Below are 23,055 nucleotides of genomic sequence, written 5' to 3'. Positions count from 1 at the left end.
AGACCCTTTACTGCAACGGGGCCTGATGATTAAAAAGCATAAGTGAGCATACAACAGCTAATAACCTAACGGATTCTGTTCTTTGTAACCTAAAAGTCTGAAACCGCCCAGTAAACTGAACATTAAAAACATAGCACTTCAAACTACTTCTTTGGTGACCTTCACCTCCTCAGGTCGTAACGGCATGTAAAACACTATGACAGACAATTATGTGGTTTCAGTTGAAAGATTCCTGCCCAAGGCAACGACTGAGCGTTCTTTTAGTTCCTCATTAACTCCTGAACTCAGGTCTGTGAGTACGTGACCCACAGTGAAGCTCTGGGTTAAGTCATTACTCCTCCTGAAATTGTCCTGAAAGACCTGCTGCCAAGACCTGTACTGTGTAATTAGACGCAGTATTCTCACAGGTGCTACACTGATGGTTGTCTTCCTTTTAACTTTCTGATTAATTTTCTATTAGTTGCAATAAAAAAAAATAATAATTAAAAAAAAAAGTCATTTCATAGCACATTACAACGGCTTCTGTTTGATGTCTCAGCTGTGTTGCTATGGAGAAGTCAGCATTGAAACTTTTTAGATGTGGGGTGGTTGTCACCGTCAATAACCATAAAAGCACACTCTCACTGGGCCGTAGAAAAAGTTTATTTTACATAAAATCATTTTTACACACAGAACAAAACAAAAAAAAATGGGTGGAAGGGTAGGAGTTAAGTCTATAACAGCCCACAGGTCCAGATGAAAAGGTTGTCCGTCCGAGTGCTTTGTTATGATGGTCGCCGTTGGCAACGGTGTGGGGCCACCCTGGTGTTGTGAAATAGCCGGGTTATCGTGGACGTGTGGCATCGGCCTGATTCACAACACCAGCTGCAGCACACACACCTCTGGTCCCCTCACACACTCCTAGCCTCGGACTTCTGAAAGTTTTCAGAGGATCACGCTGGCAAAAAAAAGCAGGTTAACACACAAAGACAAAACCACTTCAGCGCGTAGGCACTTTGAAGCAGATTTTTAAAACACCCTCACAGGAACCTACGGGAAGCGGCAGGCACGAGCTGTAGATTACAATGCTTTGTTGGGGATCTAGATGCCGGTCTTATAGAGATGAGAGCGCAGCAGCTCCTGATGTGAACTGGCACAAGTCAGATAGTTTGTGGTTAACCACCTTGGTTGCATTAGGAAATCACAAACTGCCTTTGATGTCTGTGGCAACCATGTATGCACCAACAAATGCTCAGGGAAAATATGTTTAAGGGATATTGGTCATTTGATTTGACGCCTGGAGCAGAAAACGGGAGGGTAAACCCTAAACAAGGCTGGGCCAAGCACAGCTGAATATGAAGAAGTCCTTTCCCTTTCAAAATGATGAAATGCAGCAAATGGATTCAACAGGAGACGATGTGTGACAAAAAGGCTTACCTCGAACTCAAAAGCAATCAAAAGCAACTTGGGTTTGCACAGGGGAAAATAAAATGAAAACAAAAGTAAAGTAAACTTAGGTTCAATGGTTTTTATTTCAAAATTATCAAAAAATACAAATACAAATTCACACAGGGGATGACGGAGGGAGAAACAGGGCATGGAGTAAGAGATCTGCAAACGCACCAGGAAAAGAGGAAAGTGCACGCACACAAACTCCCTCACTGTCTCCCACTCTCAGTTCATCAGGACCTCCATCTGAACAAGCCGAGCATTGGTGTCTCCTGCCATGCGATATGGGATCATCCCAGCAAAGGTGATCAGGGCCCGGGCCTGACTGCGTAGGAGCTGTACACACACACACACACACACACACACACAGGCGCGCGCACGCACGCAATACACTGACACAGTGAGGACTCTCTCAGAATATCCTTTTTAAAAACAAACCAATAATTTTAAATAATGCATATTGCAAACACGTGTTTAATGGCCATTAATGGCTCTCTCTGTCGGCTCTGATCAAATTCCGGGTCATTTTAGTCTTGCTCACCGAATCCCGATCCTCTAGGGGGCGTTGTTGCCTGCCCGCCGTGCCTGCTGTCACCCCCTTCAGGCGTTTGTGTTGTGTGAACAGAATGTTCATGGTGGCAAGAAGCACCTCTGATAAATTGTGTCGGACCTGCAAGGGATGAAACCAGCAGAATGACAACGAACATGAGAACCGCGCGCAGAGACGGCCGGCAGGAGATCAATCGTGAAACACATCACAAACACGTGATGGAACAGGCTGTGGACTGTACCTCGTCGCTGAAGTTCCTGAACGCTGCCACCCTCTCCTCCACACTGTCCTGGCTTAAAGGAACCAACTTTAGCCTCTCGATCACCTAACAGGACATGCGGGCAGAGATGAGAATCAGGACCTTATGCGTCTGGCATCTGACGGGGGTGTGTGCAGTACACCTGCACTCACGTCATACGCCTGGTCGACATGTCCGGCGTGGTACTCGTCGAAGAAGGTCATGAGGTCAAGGAGCAGGTAAAAGGTGCTGTCCACCGTTTTCTCTCCCGTTATGCCGTTACTGCGGTAACTGCGGACACAGAAGTGTCAGCTTTGGTACAGCACTCTAGCCTCACTGAGAACCATTCGTGATGCACTAATCCACAGATCGCAGAATTAGCTTTGCTCTACGATACCTCACAGGGGTACTGGGAATTTGTCTACATGTATGTGTGTGTGTGTGAGAGAGACACACACACACTGATGCCTAAAAGAGGAGGAGCCTCACCGCTCAGCGACACCCAATGCCATGTTCTTTAGCCGTTCTTTGTTGGACTGTGGCGCGCTGATCTGAGCGATCGCAGGGCTCAGTAGTCTGTTCATGAGCTCCAGCACCTTATCAGGGTTCTGTCGCCACAAACCGAAAGAAAACAATTAAGAGCCTCCATTTAACCGCACGATCCACAGAGGCCGTTGGCCTCATCACTTCACCTTTAACCCCGCAGAGCCCAACCCCTGGGTCAGGGATCCTTCTCACCTTGGCCAGCTCGTACAGTCTGACGGCTTCCTCAAACAGACCCTTGTTCTCAGCCTCTGAGGCCACTTTGCTGATGATGGCTTGTGTATCTCCCGTAAACTTGTCAATTACACCAGGCTGAAAGGATTCACACAAGCCCTTTTTTCAGAACGGCCGTTCAAACGCGTGTTCATATTTTCACACTTTTGCCGGCAAAAGAACAAAACGCGACACTTTAGTTGTGATGGTGCCGGGACAACAGCCTATTTTCACGGCCTGTTTGGGCCCAAACGGTTCCTGTAATGAACGGGAATGAGTGCAGTGAGCTGAACTCGATTGGGGGGGGGGGGGTGTCTCTGAATAGACGCATGATTGCTGAAAGACTCCTTCCGCTCTGCCGGTCCAGCTAGGACACGTGAAATGGCTGCGGGGCGTACCTTTCTGCTGCCGTCTTTTTCCAGTCTTCCCAGAAGCACATCGAACTGCAAAAGGAGAAGGCGGGTTAAGGATTCAAAGAAGTGGTGTAATGAACAACGGTGCTGAGGGCCGCACATACGGGCACCCTACCTCGCGACTCTCGATCACCAGCTCGCTCACGCAGCGCATGAACATGTTCTCTCCTTGGCTGTCTTTCTCGTTCCTGCCACCGAACCAGAGCAGTAAAAATGTCAGCGTAATAACACACACACACACACACACACACACACACACACACACACACACACACACACACACACACACACACACACACACACACACACACACAGAGAGAGAGATTATAACGATAATGTGTAATAAGTGCAGTGTGCTCTTATTTTGGGGAGGGGAACCTGTTATTGGCTTCTATGAGACCAGAGATTCTGAGTCTAGCAGTGTTTGAGCTATGAAGGCAACTACACTTGTCAAACAGAAAACGTTCAGAAAAGCAAGAATAGAATTATTTTTACAGCTAAATGACGTGGTCTCCGAAAACAGTGGGCCAGGTTGCAAACGTGGCGGTGCGTGAAAATGGTTTAATTATTCACGGAGAGTCGACAGTCAGAGAGCCGTTCATGCATTATTCATCCCTTCTCAGAGGAACGGCGCGTCTACCAGCGCAGACGGAACAGCTTCCAGTTAAACCACAGGACCTTGATGAGAAAATGCTCCAACGAAAACGTGACCTGAGGCTGGGTCGACGGGACCTCCACCACTCTGGGCCCAGGGGGTGGGGGCTGGGGTTACGCACCGCAAGAAGTAGAAGTACTGCAGTGCCTCACGTGGGTCTGTGGCCTCGAACTTGCGCGTGTAGAGCATGAGAACACGGATGAAGTTGAGCCTTCGGACCATCGGAGGGTCTCCTGGTTCCTGGCTCACTGTTGGGGAAAGAAAACAACCACATAAGGGTGTAATGACAACAACAACAAAATATCTGGGACATAAAACTGAATTGTCAGTATTCTCCTTGATCTTTTCTGAAGGGACCTTCAAACGCTATATAAGATTTTGGCACAAGATTTTGGAGGATTACTGCTCACATCACACTGTGCTATACCTGCCTTTGAACAAGGACGTGCCACTCTGAAATCTTTCATTTGGAAATAAAACTCCTAAACCTATGCAATCTCCTCTGTCTTCAAAATGTTTAGAAACCTGAAACGTGTTACATTGGTACATACACACTCAATAATACATCAGGTAAATAAAACAATTTTGTCCATAATCTATGGGGTTTATTCCAGTGTTGTTATTCTATGGTTTTTATAATGAAAAACACATCACACTACACATCACGCCTCCTCTTCGGTAGAAACTCCTCCTTAGACTGCCCTCGAGCGGACTCCGTCCCCTAAATCAATATTAACAGAAACTGAATCTCTGCATTGATCGATGCTCCTTAGATTCGATTAAGGGACGCATGAAGATGGCAGGGGCAGACCCTGGGCTCCCCCCCCGACCCCACACTCACGCAGCTGAGCGCTTTGTCCTGTCGACGTTAGCAGCAGCTTGAGCTGGTGCAGGACCAGGGCCACGTGCACGGCATGACAGCGCAGGCGCTCCACGCGAAACAGGAACGCCACGGCGGCCTCGAACTGCGCCGTCAGGAAGAGCACCTGAAAGTAGAGGAACGGCTGCTGGCTGGCGGAGAAATGGGCCTCGCCTGGGAACGAGAAGAGCACAGCCACCTAAGTCAGCTCTGATGCAGCAGACCACACGCACAAAAAAAAAAGACACTGACCATCAGTGACTGCTCTGTAGTGTAAGTGAAGCACACATCAGTTGGACACACTCCCAGAAGCAGCTTGCGTTAACTGATGTTTGCTTTCTCGTTATGTACAACGACAGACTTTCTGCATCGTTTCTCGCCATTCGTTACAGGACAAACGCTGGTAAAAACGTAAAAAAGCTACTTAAATATGGCGAGGTGAGCATCAGCACCTCAGATTCTTCTTCAAATTCATATCGGGTTTCAGGGAAATTCTCTGTGGCCGTGAGGCGCTTAAATGGTGCATTTGCTGCCAGATTGCGCAGGCAGGAATAGTCTGCCCTCACTGCGGCTGTGGTTCGAGTCGCTGTCTGTAGCCTGCAGAGGAGAGTCCCTTTATCAGCACTCGGGGGTGGGGGCAGGAGGACTTTCGTGCGACCTAGACCACAAGCAGCGAGCGAGATAAGCACGACTCTTCACGCAGGTAGAGGCACGAGTGGGAGCAGCACAGCGTTTTCTGAAATATGCCGAGAGGATGTTTTAAGCCATGGAGAGGGAGAGAGAGCGAAGGAGAGAGAGAGCGAGAGAGAGAAGCAGCACAATGCTGAGCTCTTTTATCTGGGGCGGGACGGATGGTGATGGTGCTCTCCAGAACAGCTCCCTCCAAGCGGGGAGTGATGGGAGACATTAGCTGGCTGCTTCCCTGCCTCGACGGCTTCTTTCAAGTATCTAAATGTTTAGAAGAGACCTGCTGCTTGGAGAACTCAGAATGGGCTCCTGAAAAGATTCTGAATTCTGAAGCACTGTGTGAAGGTGTGCGTCACACAAAGTGGGGCGGGGGGGGCATGGCCAAGGGGGCGGTGGGCGTGTCAGTGGGGCTGTGGACATGTCTCACCGTAGTCCTCCAAGAGCTGCTTCTGAAGCTGGGCCAGTGTGATCCTGTCCTGCGGGGCACTGTTGCCGTCGTCATCGAAACAAACCTGGTTGAGCTGCGTGACACAGGAGGGCGTGGCTTACGGCACGGCAACCACAGATGCTGATGGCAAATCAAGGCTTGCCAGCACTCTCGCTAACGGCGCCGCAGGGCTGGGCGGATTCTCACCTTGACCCACAGGTAGTCTTCCGTCTTGTCAGCGACCTCTCCGTGGTTGTCGGCGATGTCGCACTTCCCGATGAGGCAGTAGACGGCGCGTTTGTAGGGGTCGGCGCTGTTGCGCAGAACACGGCGGTAATGCAGACGCAGCTTGTTCTCGGTCGCCGGAGCGAGGCTGAGAGACGAGACAGACACCCACACAGTGCCACAACCTGAGCAAACCTCAATCACCTTTCTGAGCTATGCCTACATACTGCCCACAGGCACGCACGTGCATGCGTGCACGTGTGTGAGAGCAGGGGCACGCGAGCAGCTGGGTGTTCTCACCGGCGGTTGGAGCTGTTCATGTATTCCTGGAACCATGTCTTAAAGTCTCCCAGCTGGTGCTGGGCCCGGGTCACCACCTGCATGGCTGCAGACAGGTCTCCACATCGCAGGCAGTAATAGATCAGAGGCCACACTGGGTGACCCTCCACCTCACCATCCTGCTCCACACACACACACACACACACACACACACACACACACACACACACAGCAGGGTTAATCTTTGAGTCTTACTGCATATGCTGTTTTAATGGCAGATATAAACCCAGAGGCTTACTGCCCCCTGCTGGGGAGAGAGTGTGAAGACCATGAACAGATACACCAGAAGCCACAAGGGTTTCCTGTTGGGCTGGACTGCTGTGATGTGGCACTGTGCTGAACCAAATCTGGGCGTGTGTGTGTGTGTGTGTGTGTGTGTGTGTGTGTGTGTGTGTGTGTGTATATAAAAAACGTGTGGTGCAGTACCTGCATGCCTGGTAAAGGGCTAGGCAGTTTGATGTTCAGGAAGCTGTGTACCAGCTGATAAGTGCCTGGCACCCCACCCAGCTGGGCCTGGTGGAGGTTCCCGAACACTGTCACCATGGTGTAGTTCTTATAGCTGCAAACAGAACATGTGATGCTAAGGGTCCTGGTGTCTCTTAGTGGGTGTGGGGACGTGCATCCTGTCCGTCCTTCTGCCTCACCTGTTCTCCAGGAACGCCAGCGCTTGTCGAACAAAAGCCATCTGCATGTCTACAGCCACACGGCTCTTCAGGGTGTCCTTGGCTGGTACCAGCAGAACATCGGTCATCTGTCTCACCATCAGCCACATGTCGGACACATTCTATATACATATACGCGCGCGTGCGCACGCACACACACACACACACACACACACACACACACACACACACACACACACACACACACACACACACACACACACACACACACACACACACACACACACACACACACACACAGGTCTATCAGACTACTGCAGAACCACGGAGCACTGCTTAGAATAACTAACAGTATTCAGACTGATCTGAAGCCCAGAGCAGAGGAGAAGATGGCAATGATGAAAGCTCACCTTATCATCTAGACTGCTGGCCACAGACGCACACAGATCCCCCAGGCTGGGCTGAACATGTCCACTCACAATCTTCTCGTTGAAGATGTAGATCTTAGAAGGACAGAAAGAGAGTCTCACACACAGAGTTTAAACTGGAGAAGGGCCAGCGACCGGCTCAGGCTATGTCTGGGAGCTGAAGTGATGGATGATGAAAAACAAGACAAAAGGGACGAAAACATTTAGAAGGTCATCTGAGAACAGCAGGAAGACGAGAACCAGGATGCCGCAGGCAACGTGCCGACACGCGGCGAGAGAGTGCAACCGACAGGGCAAACATGGCCAAAGAACTGCTGAAACAGAAAACGAAAAGGCAGACAGGAGGAGAGAGCGATATCGCCTTTCTCTTTGTGCACGGAGGATGGAAACATTACCCATAATGCCCCTGACCAGCCAATCAATCTTTTGGATCAATGGCTGCACTTGGCTTGTGTGGCATGACCTGGATTAGCCAAGCTGAAAAGCAGGGAGGGGGAGCATTGAACAGAGCACCAGCTGGGTGCATCGCCACGGGAACGTTCATCTCCACGGGAATGTTCCCGAGGACCCGTCCGTTCACACTAATGCCTTTATGTAGGCCACGGTCTTTCTCTCCTGCCCAAAAATAAGTGTTCTTACATTGCACACACATAATGTATATATGACTGTATAAAAGTCACAAAAAGTAAATAATAAGCCCAATAAATAAATAATAAGGCCAAAACAAGCAAAAAACAACAAACAACAACAACAGGCCATCAGTCAAACGTAGTGATAGTTTTGTATTTTTGTTTAAATACATTTAAGGGACATAATTCGAGAAATGTGACAACATATATTTTATGCTTTACCCTTAGGGCTAATTTAGAATAACGTGCAACTAAAAATGGAAAAGTACACTATTTAATTATTGATGACAGAACTCCCAGAACGCTAGCAAGGATAACAAAATTGCTCGCAGATACACTCCATGCTCATTTGGGTGCATATTTTCGAGAGTTGCCCTCAGACAGCTCGTGCTGGAATGGCATCTTATGTCCCCTGCATTTTATTGTGAGGCTGCACAATTTTGCCACCTATTGACCAAACCTACACGAAGTGCACCGCTACCGAACGGTTACTGCTCAATTATTCGCTCATTTGTGCTCGACACGCATTTCATTTTCAACCGTATGAAGTGACGTCACGCGACTCCCATTCGTCCTGCGGTGCGTGAGGTGTGGTGGCCGAGGCCCACGCAAGAGCTCGCAGGGCAGTCGGACGTGGAATTGCTGTTTCCTTCCTCCCCCCACAATTGAATATTCATTTTCACAATCAAATGAATTCGATTATATCGTTGAATTTAGAATGTTTGTTGAAAGCGAGGTGTGCAAGTGTTTTTGCATGCATGTGCACATGCAGTGTACCTACCTGTCTACCATAAGCCACTTCCACGCTGTCCAGGGCACTGCGTCCAGGTGCTCCCACTTCACTTACGAAACTGGGCTGTACCGGGGGGGAAAAAAAAGAACCCCCCCACACACACACACACACACACACACACACACACACACACACACACACACACACACACACACAAGTGGTCCGTTTAATGGCCATGTGCCATTAATGTGCATGGGAGGTGCTCAGAAGTGTAAAGATCCTTCTGTTCTCTCTCTGTTTTTAACACAAAGGCCAGTGAAGAACAAAAGCCATTGTGGGGACCGTAAGGCACGTTTGAGTGCACATCAGTCAGAACCATACAAACAGACATGTACAAACGAAGCACACACATGCAAGCCCTCTGGACATGTGAAAATTTAGTACTTCCAAACAAGGAAAGAACAACAAATAATCAGGAAGAAAGCTGAGAAAGTGTCAAAGACTGCAACACGCGGGACAGAACAGGGCTACATGACCGGGCTACAGGTCTTTAAGAGCACACGGACACGTGTCATAACCGTGGATGGCAGGCAGGCAGGCCACAGAGAAAGAGGAGAGGAGAGGAGGAGAAGGAAGAGAGGAGAGGAAAAGCCTGAGGGATGGGGAATGCTCCCGGCACAGAGCGGGAACAGCAGGTCACACATGGAAAATTTAACTGCTGCTTAATAATTAAAGCAGCAAAAACAACAAGAGGAGCACACACGCACACGTGCAAACACACCGAACACATCCCCCTCGTAATGAAACGAAACAGCACAACTCCATAGTGTGACTGCATTTCCTGTGTTCTCTGTCTGTAGTTTAGGAGACAAGGGCGGCCATAAGGGGCCTGTTCATCTTTAAGCAAATGTGTTACTGAGCCAGCGCCATGTACATAGACGGTGTCTTCAGTATATGAAGTAGCAGCAATAACAAAGTAGTAATAACTAAAGTAATAAATAATAACTAAAGTGCTAAAGGCTCCGACACCTGCACTGGCACCAACAGACGTACTGAACTCAGTGTGTCAGAGCTGAAGACTCAGTGAAGTTCAGCCCAGGGCAATTAAGCGCCATTTAGATGCTTTTTATTAAAGCTGTCAGTGATTCACTGTAGTCACTCAAAGGAAAGAGAGGCAGTGAACCAGTGAAAGCAGCCTTATCCTGCAGGGTACGAGTGAGAGAGCAGCGCCGTGGCGGGCAGGAAGCACTTCCACATAGCACAGTATTCTCATCTTCATGTCATCCCATTCACCTAGACACAGATCCAGGTCACCCACCGCACTGCAGACACAAGACCCGGACGTGTGTGTGTGTGTGTGTGTGTGTGTGTGTGTGTGTGTGTGTTTGTGTGTATCTATGTTACACACCAGCAGAAATGTGCCTCTGAGCGCTACTGCTAATACACTGGTACAGGTTCACTGCTGTAATGTGCAGCTGATATCAAGCAAAAGCGACGTACTGAAATCAACATGCAAATCCACATACCTAACCTTCTGTATGATCTGACTGACTGTTGCGTGTGTGAATGCGTGGGCACAGGTGTGTGTGTGTGCGTGTACCTCTACATCCTGGCTGAAGTCCAGCGCGTCCTCTCCTGCGCCGAGGAGGGTGTGCAGCACTCTCTGCTTCACCTGCTCCCACTGCACCAGCATGGACTCTCGGTGGTACTCCTCCGCCAACAGGAATGTCTGGAGGGGGGGGGGTGAGAGAGAAAGAGAGAGAGAGAGAGCGGACAGAAGGAGAGAAAGAGTGTGCGAGAGAGAGAGAATAGAGAAATATTTGGAGAAAGAAGTGAAAGAGGAAAGAGAGAGAAGAAAGGAGAGAAACAGAATGAGAAATGAAGTCACAGAGAGAGAGAGAGAGAGAGAGAGAGAGAGAGAGAGAGAGAGAGAGAGAGAGCGTGCGAGCACGCGAGAGCATACATATATGAAGGAGCAGAGCACGAGACTCAAAAGCGCTGCTGAATAAATAGGTTAGCCACCGCGTGGCGTATTATAAATAGGCGGCCGAGGGAGGGTTGGAGCTTGCAGCAGCTCACAAAGCGAAGATCCCCATTTTTCGCTCTGTCAAGAACAGGGCCAGGGGCCAGGGAGAGAGCCCGGGGCCCAGAGCCTCAGAGTGGGAGGGGCCCTGTGAAGCCCAGCTGCGTGGAGGCTCGTCTACGGGAAGTGTGCCACTAACTGGGTCTGCCTTGGCGCCTGCTACAGATTTAGCACAGGCCCTGATTGAATCCAAAGACCCTTTGTCTATTTTACTTGGTCCTGCGGGATATGCGTGTGATAATTGTGAGTGTTCTAATTAAAACGGCTTTTGAGCTTCAGAGGAAATTATTTGGGGGGGGGGTAACCTCAGGGAGGCGGCAAGTTAACACCAAGATGAGGAAAAACTCAAGTGAAATTTATATATATATATATATATATATATATATATATATATATATATATATATATATATATATATATATATATATATATATGCGCGCACATGTATGCATTGCTATGCTGTAGAAATGCATGGCTCTCCTTCAAACAAAAGTGCAGCCCCAAATTCTCCTAACGACAGATCTGTCGCATCGGACGACCAAGTAATGAATGGAAGTATTTGTGTTCGCCCACCCCTCCAGCACCAGGTTCAGCCTGAAGCACAGCTACAGTACGCAGCTGAGACAGCCAGCGGTTGAGTTAACGCTCTGGTCCAAGACCTTCCTGTGTCCCAGCAGGGCAGGGCAGGGCAGATCTCAGGACACTGACTACAGCCTACACCTGTCCACAAGCATCGCCGAGCTGGGACGCGCGGGTAGCAGAGACGAGGACCTCACCGACTTAGGAGGCGGCGGCGATCTTTTTTTTTTTTTTATTTTAAGCCGGTGCAGACATCTGCGATTTCCCTTCTTCTCCCTTCCCCTGTAACTTAACAAGCTTCTGTGTGTACGTATCTGTGATTTCAAGATACAACGGTGAACAGTACCGAACAAGAGGAGCTGATGAAGAGGTATGTGAGGGACGGCCAGGCGACTTACCCTGCGTCGAGACTCCTCGATGGCCGATAGCAGCGCATTGTCTCTCTCGTTCTTCAAAAAACCCTGGAACGAGAGACACGGCCTGGAGGTTAAACGCACCGCAACCTACTTTCCCCTCTGCATGCAGAGCACACGTCCTCCCTCCGCCCCTCTCTCCACTTCTCTACCTCTATCTCGATCGCTCTCCCTTCATCTTCCAGGGTGCGACAGCCACAGGCCAGAGATGGAGAACTGCCATCGCTATCACAAGATCACAATTGCTGCTAAAAATTCTTTTGCTTAGAATCAACCTTTTGCCATGCTGTAATTCCACGACTCCAGAGTGGTGGCGCCAGACCAGCCGTGGCTGCTTCGGGATAGCTTCAGATACGTTCTAGAATGTTCTAGAAGTGCTGCGCACTTGGTAACCGGCATTGATGCGAATACATGCACCAGTGTATGGGGGAAAGCCAGTGGGTGTCTAATTGAGATCTATGAGGGCTTCACTGCCACATTTCGCTTAGGGGAGTGCAGGAGACCTTTCCCTAGCAATCACCTTCCCAGGCGTTACGAAACCTTTCTGGAAGCATCGCCATTGGCCCTGATAAGCCCGACAAAATCTAATTACACCAGAATGAGTCTTCAGGAGAATGCCACCATGCGTGACACGCGTGTGCTATTCTCGGTGTATGGCGTGGGGCCGCCATCTCTCCCCATACAGAGGGAAACATTTGCCATTTCCCAAGGAGAGCGGGAGCCGTCACCGCGTTGTGTAAAGAAGCCACGCTTCAGCCCAACTGCTCACTTATCAGCAGAAAAAGCATCCACACACACACACACACACACAGGCTACACCAGATGGACTCAAAATATGGCTGGCCACAATACGATCTGCAAAGCTTAACTGCGAAGAACAGCATTGAGACACACCGTGCAGCTTCACGATAAACAAACGCTTATAGAGAACGAACCAACGCTGACGGGTGAATGTGTGTGTTGCCGTTCAGTCTGCCGCGCCTGAAGATGGAGGGGAAGAAAAAAAAAAAAAAGCACAATCACTCTGAGTGGAGTCACACACTGGCACAAGACTCATGCGTGTGCATTTACACAGTGTGGATTGCGTAAGGCAATGGAGGCATCGTATCTGAGTGCTTTTGGTGGTGGTCAGCTTGGACGTTAAGAAAGAGCGTGTCAGAACGCAGCGGGGTGGGGTCAAACGTTGGCGCTCTCCAATGCCTGTACTATGCAGTTCTGGGCCCCACGCAGCCACTGCGTCATCACGAAGCTCTCGGCTCCAGAGCCGGGGGTGGAAGATACTACCCACGTCCGTGTGCGAGCCCTCTCTGTGGTCTGAGTCATGCAAAGCACTGGCTTCTTAACACCACGCCCCTCTTCAGCTTCCATAAACACACACACACACACACACACACACACACACACACCCCACAATCTTCTATCTACTGCAAATTATTTCAGAAGCACTTGCTCTCTCATGATTTCTCTGATTGACGCGTTATACAAAGAGGCGGTGTGCGGTCTGATGAACGTATGAATTCATCCATTCATCCTCGCCACTCCTGAGTCTTGAGGACCACCCCTCCCCCTACTGAGTCTGTGACTCCCTGCTCCCCCTGGCTCAAACCCTTAGACCCCCACATACCGTCTGAGTCTCCGCACCCACCCACCCCCCATGATTGACAGCTGCAAATGACGATTGATTTATTGTGACTTGGGGAAAATGATGGTTAAAGGACACGTGTGACTGAGGGTTGAGGAGGGGTGGGTGAAACGACACACCTGCTTGTGGAGTCTCTCCTGGGCCATGACATGGGGCGAGTTCACTATTGCTCTGCACTCCAAGGTAAAACAGAAGGAACTGAACTCTCTCCAGGGCTGCTGTGCTGTGCTGGCCAGTTAATTTCTTGCTCAGTCATTGTGTCCCTGTCTTCATGACATGGGACATTAGCGCCACCCACTGACTATGAGGATCCCATAATCCAGAACAAGGTTCTACCCAGTTTGAAAATGGAGCAATTTTCTTACCTGCTGACAAAAGGGTAAGGGTTTTTTTTGGTTGTTTTTTTTTTTTAATTATTGAGGTTTGGATCATTCCCTAGAAGGAAGAGCCACAGGACAAGGATCCGTAAGAGCTGTGTGGACACCCTCACTGACACCTTCACCAGTAATGCAGAGTAAAATAGTTTATTTTTTAAGGACTATTAAAAGTATTTCAGCTCCAATCTTTGGCTCGTGCGGCTGGCGATTGCAAGATCCACCATGGCCATGCCAGGAGGACGGCTCACACCCCAGCCTGCGTGCGCTCCCACAGAGCGCAGCACGTAGGTGGAGAATGGGAATAGGAGCCCAGATGAGGAGCTACTCGCCCTTTTTTTTTTTGGAACATTTCATACATGAACCCCTATACCGCACAGTCTTCTCACTCAGCCCTCCATAACGGTTTGGCAGGTCACACCATACATGTGCGTGTTCGTCAGACGCAACATACTGCATGCAGACTAACATGTCTGTGGACCATGGTACATACATTGTGCATACACATCCTCACAAAATAGCACTTAAGGAGTATAAACCTATCATTTTAAACAGTCGATCACCCACATCATGCAATGCATATGAACTATATAGCACCAATATGGATGTACAGCAGAAATAAATTCGGGGCATCGACTAACAGGCACGTGAGCACCTTGCTGGATAACTGTCTGAAATATTCATTCCCATATACATTCCTGATGCATACAATCATGTTCTTTACCTGTGTTCATGCCATCGAATGAGTTTACTGAGGAAGAAACCTCCACTGTGGCCACTACATGCCTCGGGATTCACTTCTGAACAATGAACAGAAAAGGAACCCCACCCTAATACCACCACTTCCTGTGTGTCCAACCAGCCTTCATCAATATCATCATCATCATCATCAAGATAATAATCAAGCTACTTAGAGGAATCACAGTGAACAAATCTGGTATAAATTTACCAGAGCATGCATTGTATGTCTGTCTACTTGCAACTAAATGTGTACGTGTGCACTGAACGCATGTATGCGCGTACGTGCATATGTACGGATACTTACGCATACTGTGGCTCACCCTGTCGATATGGAAGTACGCTGCGATATGTACCGGCAGCAGGGGTGCGTGTGGCTGCTGCCAGTCCCCTCTCTCCCTTCGCCTCCCCTCAGGAAGTGGGTCAGCGCCATTCTGAGGCGTTTCCTGACCCCGCTTGCCGCCGGCCCGAGCTCTAGCGTGCCACGAACACCCTCCCACCCCACGCCGGCACAGTGGTCTGAACCCAGATATATGCCACGAGCAGAGTTCCTGAGAGCTGCTTTATTGTCGGAGGAGGAGCGTACCAAGTTGCCGCTCAGACAAGGGGGGGGTAGCAGAGGAGAAGCAATTATTCAGCCTTAGCCGTCTGCCTCTCTCCATCAGTTGTTCACCCCTCCCACTTCCCTCCAGCATTCCTGTCGTCCTCCTCTTTCAGGCTCACTCATTTCTTCCTTTTTTATACATCTCCGCATCCTCCCCTCACCCCCCTCCCATAGCGCAATGCAATTATGGTAATGGATTTTTTTTCTCCCTCTCCTGATGGCTTCCGACATCCTGTCCAGAAACTGGGCTAATAATCCTCTTAAGAGTCATGTTTAGTTAATGAGAAGAGTGCAGTGGCTTTGGAGTGGGGCTAGCCGGGGCAAACACAGGCTGGTGTACAGCTATTTCACCCTCCATGGCTACGGCTGCATCTCTCTCTATAGCCAGCCAACACGGACTGCTCTCACACACACAGAGAGAGAGAGAGAGAGAGAGAGAGAGAGAGAGAGAATGATTCAGAAGGCAGGAGTGATAGAAAAAGATAGTGTGAAACAGAAAGTAGAGATGCCTTGCACAATTCCGCCATCTTGATGCTATAGTGAGTTGTCACCATCACCACACACACACACACACACACACACACACACACACACACACACACACACACACACACACACACACACACACACACACACACACACACACACACACACACACAAAAACCCTGTTTATTCCGGTCCATCTTTTCAGCACTAAATGCTGTAGAAGCTTCTGATGCCCTCTGCTCTTTCATCCTGGTCTCCCTGTACCCTGTACACATCACAGTGCTACTCAGTGTACTGGGGATAGGAAACACCACTTTCGTACAGTCTCTCTCTCTCTCTCACACACGCACGCACGCACACGCACACGCACACGCACACACACACGCACACAGTCAACAGTAATGCTCAAATGTACTAGCAGACATACAAAATAGAAGTTTGACATAGAATTTGCCAGAAGGTGCTTGTGTGCGCGAGCGCACACACACACACACACACAGAAAGACGGGAGCGGCTACGCCTCGTCAGCAGTGCGCGTTTCCTTTGTCTTCAGATGAGCAGCTCAGCAGCCTTAAAGAGCAGCACAACAATTTACAACACACACACACACAACAATTCACCATACAGATGGACCACACAGTGGCTGTCTGACAGGCTAACCACACACACACACACACACACACACACACACACACACACACACACACACACACACACACACACACACACAATTTCCACAGCATGGCACTTGTATAGAGTTTCATATGCTTTATTCATTGATGGAAGTGATGCCATTTCTATATGCCGAACAGACAAGGCAGAGTCATTCAAGGCAGTTGCTTTATTTTAAAAAAGACTAATTCTGATTTTAAAAATACATTTACAAAAATGATTACACAATGACAAAACACTGAAGCCTCATATGCCATGCATGAAACATGGAGAGAAATATTAGACACACATATCAAAGAAAGATGGTCCATCCTGATCAGAAAACAAATACACAAAGAGTGAGTAAGAGTATGTTTGTGTGTGAAAGACAGTGAGAGTATGTGTATATGTGTTTGTGAGAGAGAGAGAGAGAGAGAGAGAGAGAGAGAGAGAGAGAGAGAGAGAGAGAGAGTGTTTTACAGCCGGGAACTAAGTGCACTTCCAGTAAGAGGCACACTCAGTCAGGCCCTACTACAAAAATATCTAGGCTGAGGAGGGAGGGTGGAGTGCAGGAGAGATGGAGGACTGATCCTTCCGGATACGCTACAAAATGCAACATGACCTCGCGAAATGCACACAAGATGGGGAGGCAGGGCTAGTCTTACACACCATAATACAGATTAAATATTTCGTGCTGAACTTGGTCTTTTTTTTTTTTGCCTGCGTCTGGGCGTATGTCTTTAGAACGGTCTGTGCCGTCATCTCTATGTGCAAGCGGCATTCGGAGCTCTCCGTGAGCAGGGTGGAGGCCAGAGAAACCCACATCATGGAAACGGTCCGGCTCTAATTACGCGCCTACGTGTTTATGCGCTTTAGGAGCTGAGAGTGGGGGGGGAAACAAAACATTCCACAGTCTGCCCAGCAGCATTCACACTTATGTTACGTGCTCAGGTGTTGGATGTACCGAACTGGGAGGAACGGCAACAGCAGAGGCACGACATCATTCTCCCTATGAGGTCACCTCTGCATCATACCTCGGTGAGCCTCGATTTCCATATAACGCGTTCTTAATACGGATTCTGTGTGCTACGCGTTATGAAGAGGTTTTCCCCTTTAATAGAGCCATGCTATCTCCTCACACAAATCACAATTATCCCTGTGACACGGTGTCCGTGAAAGCTGACCGATGGGAATTTTCCATCCATGTGTAGAACTAGTCAGACCACTCGATGCCAAGACAAGTGTGCTTGGCTGTGCCATATTCTGCATGAAGAGGGGAACATTTGATGTATTTTCTTCTCAAAAGCACTCATGGTAAAAGCGCAGTCTATCAGGACAAACATTTTTGTGTGTTGCAAAGAAACGCAAATCAGGTTTTTAAAAGAGACTTAAGCTATTGTTAACTAATTAAGCCACTAAATTGTCAATCCCCCCCCAAAATATTTTGGGCATGCTCAGAAGACTGTCAATCGTGAGAGAACACTCTAGCGCCCCGTGCGCCATCCCACCAGAGTAGCAGAGGAGTGCGGTATCTTACACTGCTGCTGTGAAGGAGAGATAGAGGCTCTTCACAGATATGCAGGGCCTTGCTCACGCTACACATCAGAACACACTGACTGGGCGAGAGACAGTCACCAGCACCGGTCATTTTGAGAGCAACGGAACATCGACGGAACGACAGAACTGAGCGATCGGAGTTGTCCGAGTGCTCCAAGATCCATGACATTACTCAGAATCACGTGGCGACGGGCCGCATACGTCAGCCTCGCACACCTAGGCTGGCCACCATCACACCATACAGGAGGCCGAGGCTACAATAGAGGCCATGAACACCACTGGGCTAATACATAAAGATAAAAAATAATAGTGAGTTAAATAAAAAAGGACTTTTGTGATGAAAATGTTCTTAATTCAGTCTAGACCGATGCAGCAAGTATTTGACATTTGACCCAAGTAGCTAGCATTCTATCCTAAAATGCTTTTCCTTTGTGTGTGCCTCAGTAAAAAGCGCTCACGGGTACAGGGTCACTTCCCTTCGTGCCCAGGGCTAACGGAGTTAAGAGGTGAAGGAGGCCAGCCGGAGGGCTATATTGCTGCCACGGCTGTAACAGAAAGGTGCTAAAGTCCACGCTGCTACTGTTGGGCAGAGAAGACAGCTTGTAGGAACGTAACGAAACAACCACCACAAAAAAAAAACAAACTTAACAGGCTTCAGTCCAATCAGAATGACCCATGACACTCGTCATAACGCTACACAGCTTCATGCACATGCAGACAGTATTCACAACATGTCCTGACTAACATACAACACCACAGAAGTTCATAAAATCTTTGAGAGGAGATATATATATATATATATATATATATATATATATATATATATATATATATATATATATATATATATGACTTGATATTTATCAAGTGTGTTACTTAGCATTTGCCTCACTTTGCCTCAGTGTGGTTTGATTATATAATGTGATATGCTTCATCAGTGAGATTTCAACTGTGGCCAATAAATATGTGGTACACAGACAGAATAAACGATCACCGATTCCGTGTCCACTGAAACCCTCCATTTTCATGTTTATTGGGCTAATACTGGGTAAGAAAAGCCAAGTTAAGTAGAATGAAAAGCAACTCTCCTCACACAGGTTCTTCACCACAACATAGGCCTATCCTTACCATCACAAATTTACAAACCCATGTAGATTCTCATGGCAAAACCCCAAAATGTCTAGACATGTGGCATTTTTCTTTTTCTGATGTGCTATAAATTCCTTCTGTGAGCCCAGTAGGCAGACATCTAGTGTAGGAGCATGCATGAATACAAATTGAGCAGCACATGTCTAATTATTTATACCAGTGGCCACACACGATATAGCATAAACACTTTGAAAGTGGTATGGTGCTGAGACAGAATTCCTAAGATGCATTTTAGCCTTCCTTAGAAATGCTTTGCACCCAGATACTGAGAGGTGTCATCTTATACCCAAGATAATACCTCCATCTATTCCGCATTCATGTCTCTCCCTCACCTGGATATCTGCATCCTTTACTGGTTCCAGTGGCTCGAAGGTTGTAGCTGCGCTCAGGCTTTCCAGACGCTGGGAGATATGAAAGATGTCCAAACCCCTGGAGCCCAGGAGAATAGATCTGCAGGAGAAGGGAAAGATCACTATATCACCACTCAATGACATCAGTGCTGGGGTTATTCCACATCAAACCACCTGAGGACAAAGAGGTTTTGATACCACCAATCTTGGGGTTTTCAAATTAATACAAAACCTCGCTACATGTTTTTAAACCCAAAGGAGTAAGGTCAGCTTTCAGTTTATTTAGCAAATGGAAACTATCAAAGATAGAAATGGTTTTCACACAACACCAGTTACATGATCTAATTTTACATAATCGAACTGTTGTAGAGAATGTGTCTTCTCAATTCAATTCTATTTGCATGATAGAACTCGCACGTCCCTTTTTAAATTGTTGAGATTCAGTGTTAATAGCTGGTTAAAACATCACATTTTTCCTTTCGCGCAGTGAACAGACACACCAAATGTCAGTCAGTTTAGCAGAAATAGCTGAAGCTACAAAGAACAGTCCTCCGTTTCCTCCAAAGCTGTGGACACGCAACGTGCCTGACAGGAGCAGAGTACTGCAGTCTAGTCCTGACCAGACATCCCTATAGCTTCTGTTATGACTCTGTGATGAGAGTTGCGCCACAGTAATAAGAACTGATCCACGGTATAATAAACACACCATACAATATGCAATAAAGTATGTGCATGTTGCACACAAATGCATTCACCATGTCCTAATAACGACTGCATGCAGCGCACCTCCAGGACACACTCTGTGTGGGTAATCATTTTTCGATACCAATAGAAAAGCACTCATGCAAGCATTGCCGCTACCACCGGAATGACAGTCGAGAAATCTGAATGTTTGTCTGCAGGAGCTGGTGCATGTATTCGATCCTACGCGGCAACCAAGTTGTTTTACTCACGCTTTGACATCGGCTGTGTCTTGCGAGGTCCGTGTGAGGGTGCGGGAGCGTAGCCTCTCTCCGGCCTGCTGAATTTCCTGCAGGTTGCGCTCCACATGCGGCAGCTCGGACACTGCTTCGGTCTCGGCGGCGAGCTGCTCTGCCTGCTGCAACAGTTCCCCGAAGCCGTCGGCGTCCATGTCCAGCTCCTGGTCGCCCACAGAGAACACATGAGATAGCTAGCATGTCAACCAGCCTTTACTACCCGATTACCTAGCTAGACAGGCAACTTACTCGCATTCTGTACAAAATCTTAATTCTGTATCGGTGTTGCGTTGGCAACGAACCTCATAACTACCAAGAACCGGAGAACACGTCGTTAGCCGACTAGCTAGCTAGCTAGCGTTAGCTATAACAACACTTTGCTAACTACTTTCATTGTATGATATAGTTGGCTAACCTAGCTAGTTAGCTGCATTAATGAACCCCCGGAGGTCGCGGTCCCTTAATAAATATAAACGTTTATACAAATATTTGTATAAAAATCAAATCAAACAGCGTAACATTCGGCTAGAGCGGCGAGCTAATAGCCTAGCAACGAGCCATCTCGCCACACGCGAGTTCGCGAGCCAATAAGCCTAACAATTAGCTGGTGGTTCAGCTCGTTTCCTTTCACGCGATGAGACGGTGCCAAACAACAGCGACCCGCTCGCTAAACGCGAACGTAGCACGACACAGGACCGTCTCCCTTACCGCGTTGTCTTCCGAAATCCTCGAAGCAGCTGTTTCTGAGTTATACCTCAGACGCCACGTTCATGTTACAGTGGCTAAGCTAGGCTAGCTAACTAGTCTTTCTCGCGGGTTCTGCACCGCGTGAACGCTGATTGGCCCAGGCGGCCACCCCCCCCCCCGCGAATGCGCACGCGCTTTCAGCACAACTTTATTCACAGCCTCGCAGGTGAGAGAACGTGCGGCAAGTTTGGTCAATTAAGACAACTTTAAGTGAAATTTCCAAAGAAATCCCGTGTGCAAAATAAAAACGAATACCATGATTTATTCCTGAAAGATTACACTTAGGAAATACGAAATCAGGACAACTTGGCTTATTCAATCTTGCTCCAAGGTCATGATCTTAAATTCTTTCCCATCGTTGCCTACACTTAGCACCGTCAATGCATAGCTGCAAACGCCCTCAGAAGAGGAAAAGAAAAGTGCTTGTGAAGGCCCCTTTTACGTAGGGCAATAAGACTTGGAAAGTAGGTTGAAGACCAGTTGGTATGCACTGATGAGGTGGGTGGAGGAATTCAACAGCATGACATGTTGGGGAGTAGCCTGAAGTATTGGCATGGTATGATCACAAGATGGTATTACCCAGATTAGTCAGTCAACTCCAGTAGGGACAAATGTAAGTGTTTAAATTCCCCCCCCCCTTCAGTGAGGCTTACAGAAGTACTAATTGCACCATTTAAGTCATCTGGGGTAAGCTAGACATTACAGGACAATATTAGTCTTCAGCTGTACTACTCAATTTAACAGGACTAGAAAAGCTACGAATTAAACACCATCCAAGAACCAAGACCCAAAGGAACAGTGATGAAAGCACATGTACAGCAGACATTTATTTTATTGGCCTTTCATCGTAAAAAAGAATTGAGGCTACATGCAAAACCGTAGTAAGTTTACATCCTAGAAGATGTGATGGTTCTTCATTGACAGCATTTGGGGTCACACGTGTTGCCCTTGCACACGCATCCAGAAGCGCATTTGCTACATCCAGATGGACAACAAGTGCAGCAACCTGACAGAGACGAAAGGAAAATTTAAAGAGAGAGAAACAAAAAAAAAAAAAAGTTTTGTACATCAGGGTTACTCACAGGAGGAGGTTCTCTTCCCCCCTTATACGTGTGATAAAGACTTACTTTTGGCTTTGCAGGAAGCACACTTGCAGTTCGTGCACTTGCAGTCTGTACCGCAGTTGCAAGTACCACCTAAGAGACAAACAATTAACAGAGCTTTAATAAGAAGTGAAAAGTCCAACACTCATTAAGAATCATTCTAAAACAAGGTAACCGGGGGAAACAAAAAACAAGTCTTACCCTTAGCGCAATCACAAGGATCCATTTTACGGGTATTTAGTTAGTGTTTCGTTACTGTTTCGAAGCTCCGCGAAAGAATCACTTTCTGTGCGTAATGTGGCGAATTTATAGTGGTCTGCAGACGCTTAGGGCGCGTGCAAAACGTAACGGCCCCGCCTCCGCGAACCTGCACACGGTTTCTCATTGAATGACAATTACGCCATCAAGACTGGGTGCAAATTCTCATTCATATGCGCCTGTTTTCAAGTAACACTGGACGAGACTATGAAAATCAATATTTAGGTCAACTTGTTTTATGATCAATTCAAAGTTGTAACACTTTTATGGCGCCTACTGATATTTCAAATAAATGTATTATGGAACATAAATGGAAATAAAAAGTAAAAAAAAAAAAAAAACTACTTTAAAGCT

General features: G+C 47.9%; 2 protein-coding genes across 4 annotated transcripts; both read right to left on the bottom strand.

The window, feature by feature from the left end:
- Positions 1-624: 624 nt before the first annotated feature.
- Positions 625-21,463, bottom strand: nup93 (nucleoporin 93). Of its 3 annotated transcripts, XR_014124083.1 has the most exons (23): positions 21,302-21,463; positions 20,570-20,757; positions 19,599-19,716; positions 12,051-12,113; positions 10,591-10,719; positions 9,039-9,113; positions 7,611-7,703; positions 7,222-7,361; positions 7,004-7,136; positions 6,539-6,696; positions 6,221-6,386; positions 6,014-6,107; positions 4,882-5,073; positions 4,162-4,288; positions 3,501-3,573; positions 3,371-3,415; positions 2,955-3,071; positions 2,706-2,824; positions 2,390-2,507; positions 2,220-2,303; positions 1,970-2,098; positions 1,603-1,764; positions 625-937 (listed from the first exon to the last, which is right to left on the bottom strand). XR_014124083.1 is itself a non-coding variant. In XM_027029609.3 (22 exons), exons 2-22 carry the CDS (start codon positions 20,746-20,748, stop codon positions 1,654-1,656), a joined length of 2,463 nt encoding a protein of 820 aa, XP_026885410.1. In that variant the 5' UTR covers positions 20,749-20,757; positions 21,302-21,462; the 3' UTR covers positions 1,493-1,653. The 3 variants fall into 3 exon arrangements, 2 of the variants coding, with proteins under 2 accessions (XP_026885410.1, XP_026885411.1); XM_027029609.3 differs by lacking the exon at positions 625-937 and having other exon boundaries at positions 1,493-1,764; positions 21,302-21,462; XM_027029610.3 differs by lacking the exons at positions 625-937; positions 19,599-19,716; positions 20,570-20,757; positions 21,302-21,463 and adding an exon at positions 15,127-15,310 and having other exon boundaries at positions 1,493-1,764.
- Positions 21,464-22,154: 691 nt separating this feature from the next.
- mt2 (metallothionein 2) lies at positions 22,155-22,798 on the bottom strand. The gene is made up of 3 exons (XM_081715620.1): positions 22,645-22,798; positions 22,468-22,536; positions 22,155-22,346 (listed from the first exon to the last, which is right to left on the bottom strand). The coding sequence occupies exons 1-3, from the start codon at positions 22,667-22,669 to the stop codon at positions 22,255-22,257; spliced, it is 186 nt and encodes a 61-aa protein (XP_081571746.1). The 5' UTR covers positions 22,670-22,798; the 3' UTR covers positions 22,155-22,254.
- Between the last annotated feature and the right edge of the window lie 257 nt (positions 22,799-23,055).

Source organism: Electrophorus electricus, chromosome 6 (genome assembly GCF_041902795.1).
Source record: "Electrophorus electricus isolate QZ-2024a chromosome 6, ASM4190279v1, whole genome shotgun sequence".
NCBI lineage: Eukaryota > Metazoa > Chordata > Actinopteri > Gymnotiformes > Gymnotidae > Electrophorus > Electrophorus electricus.
This window is presented reverse-complemented; position numbering and strand designations above follow the sequence as displayed.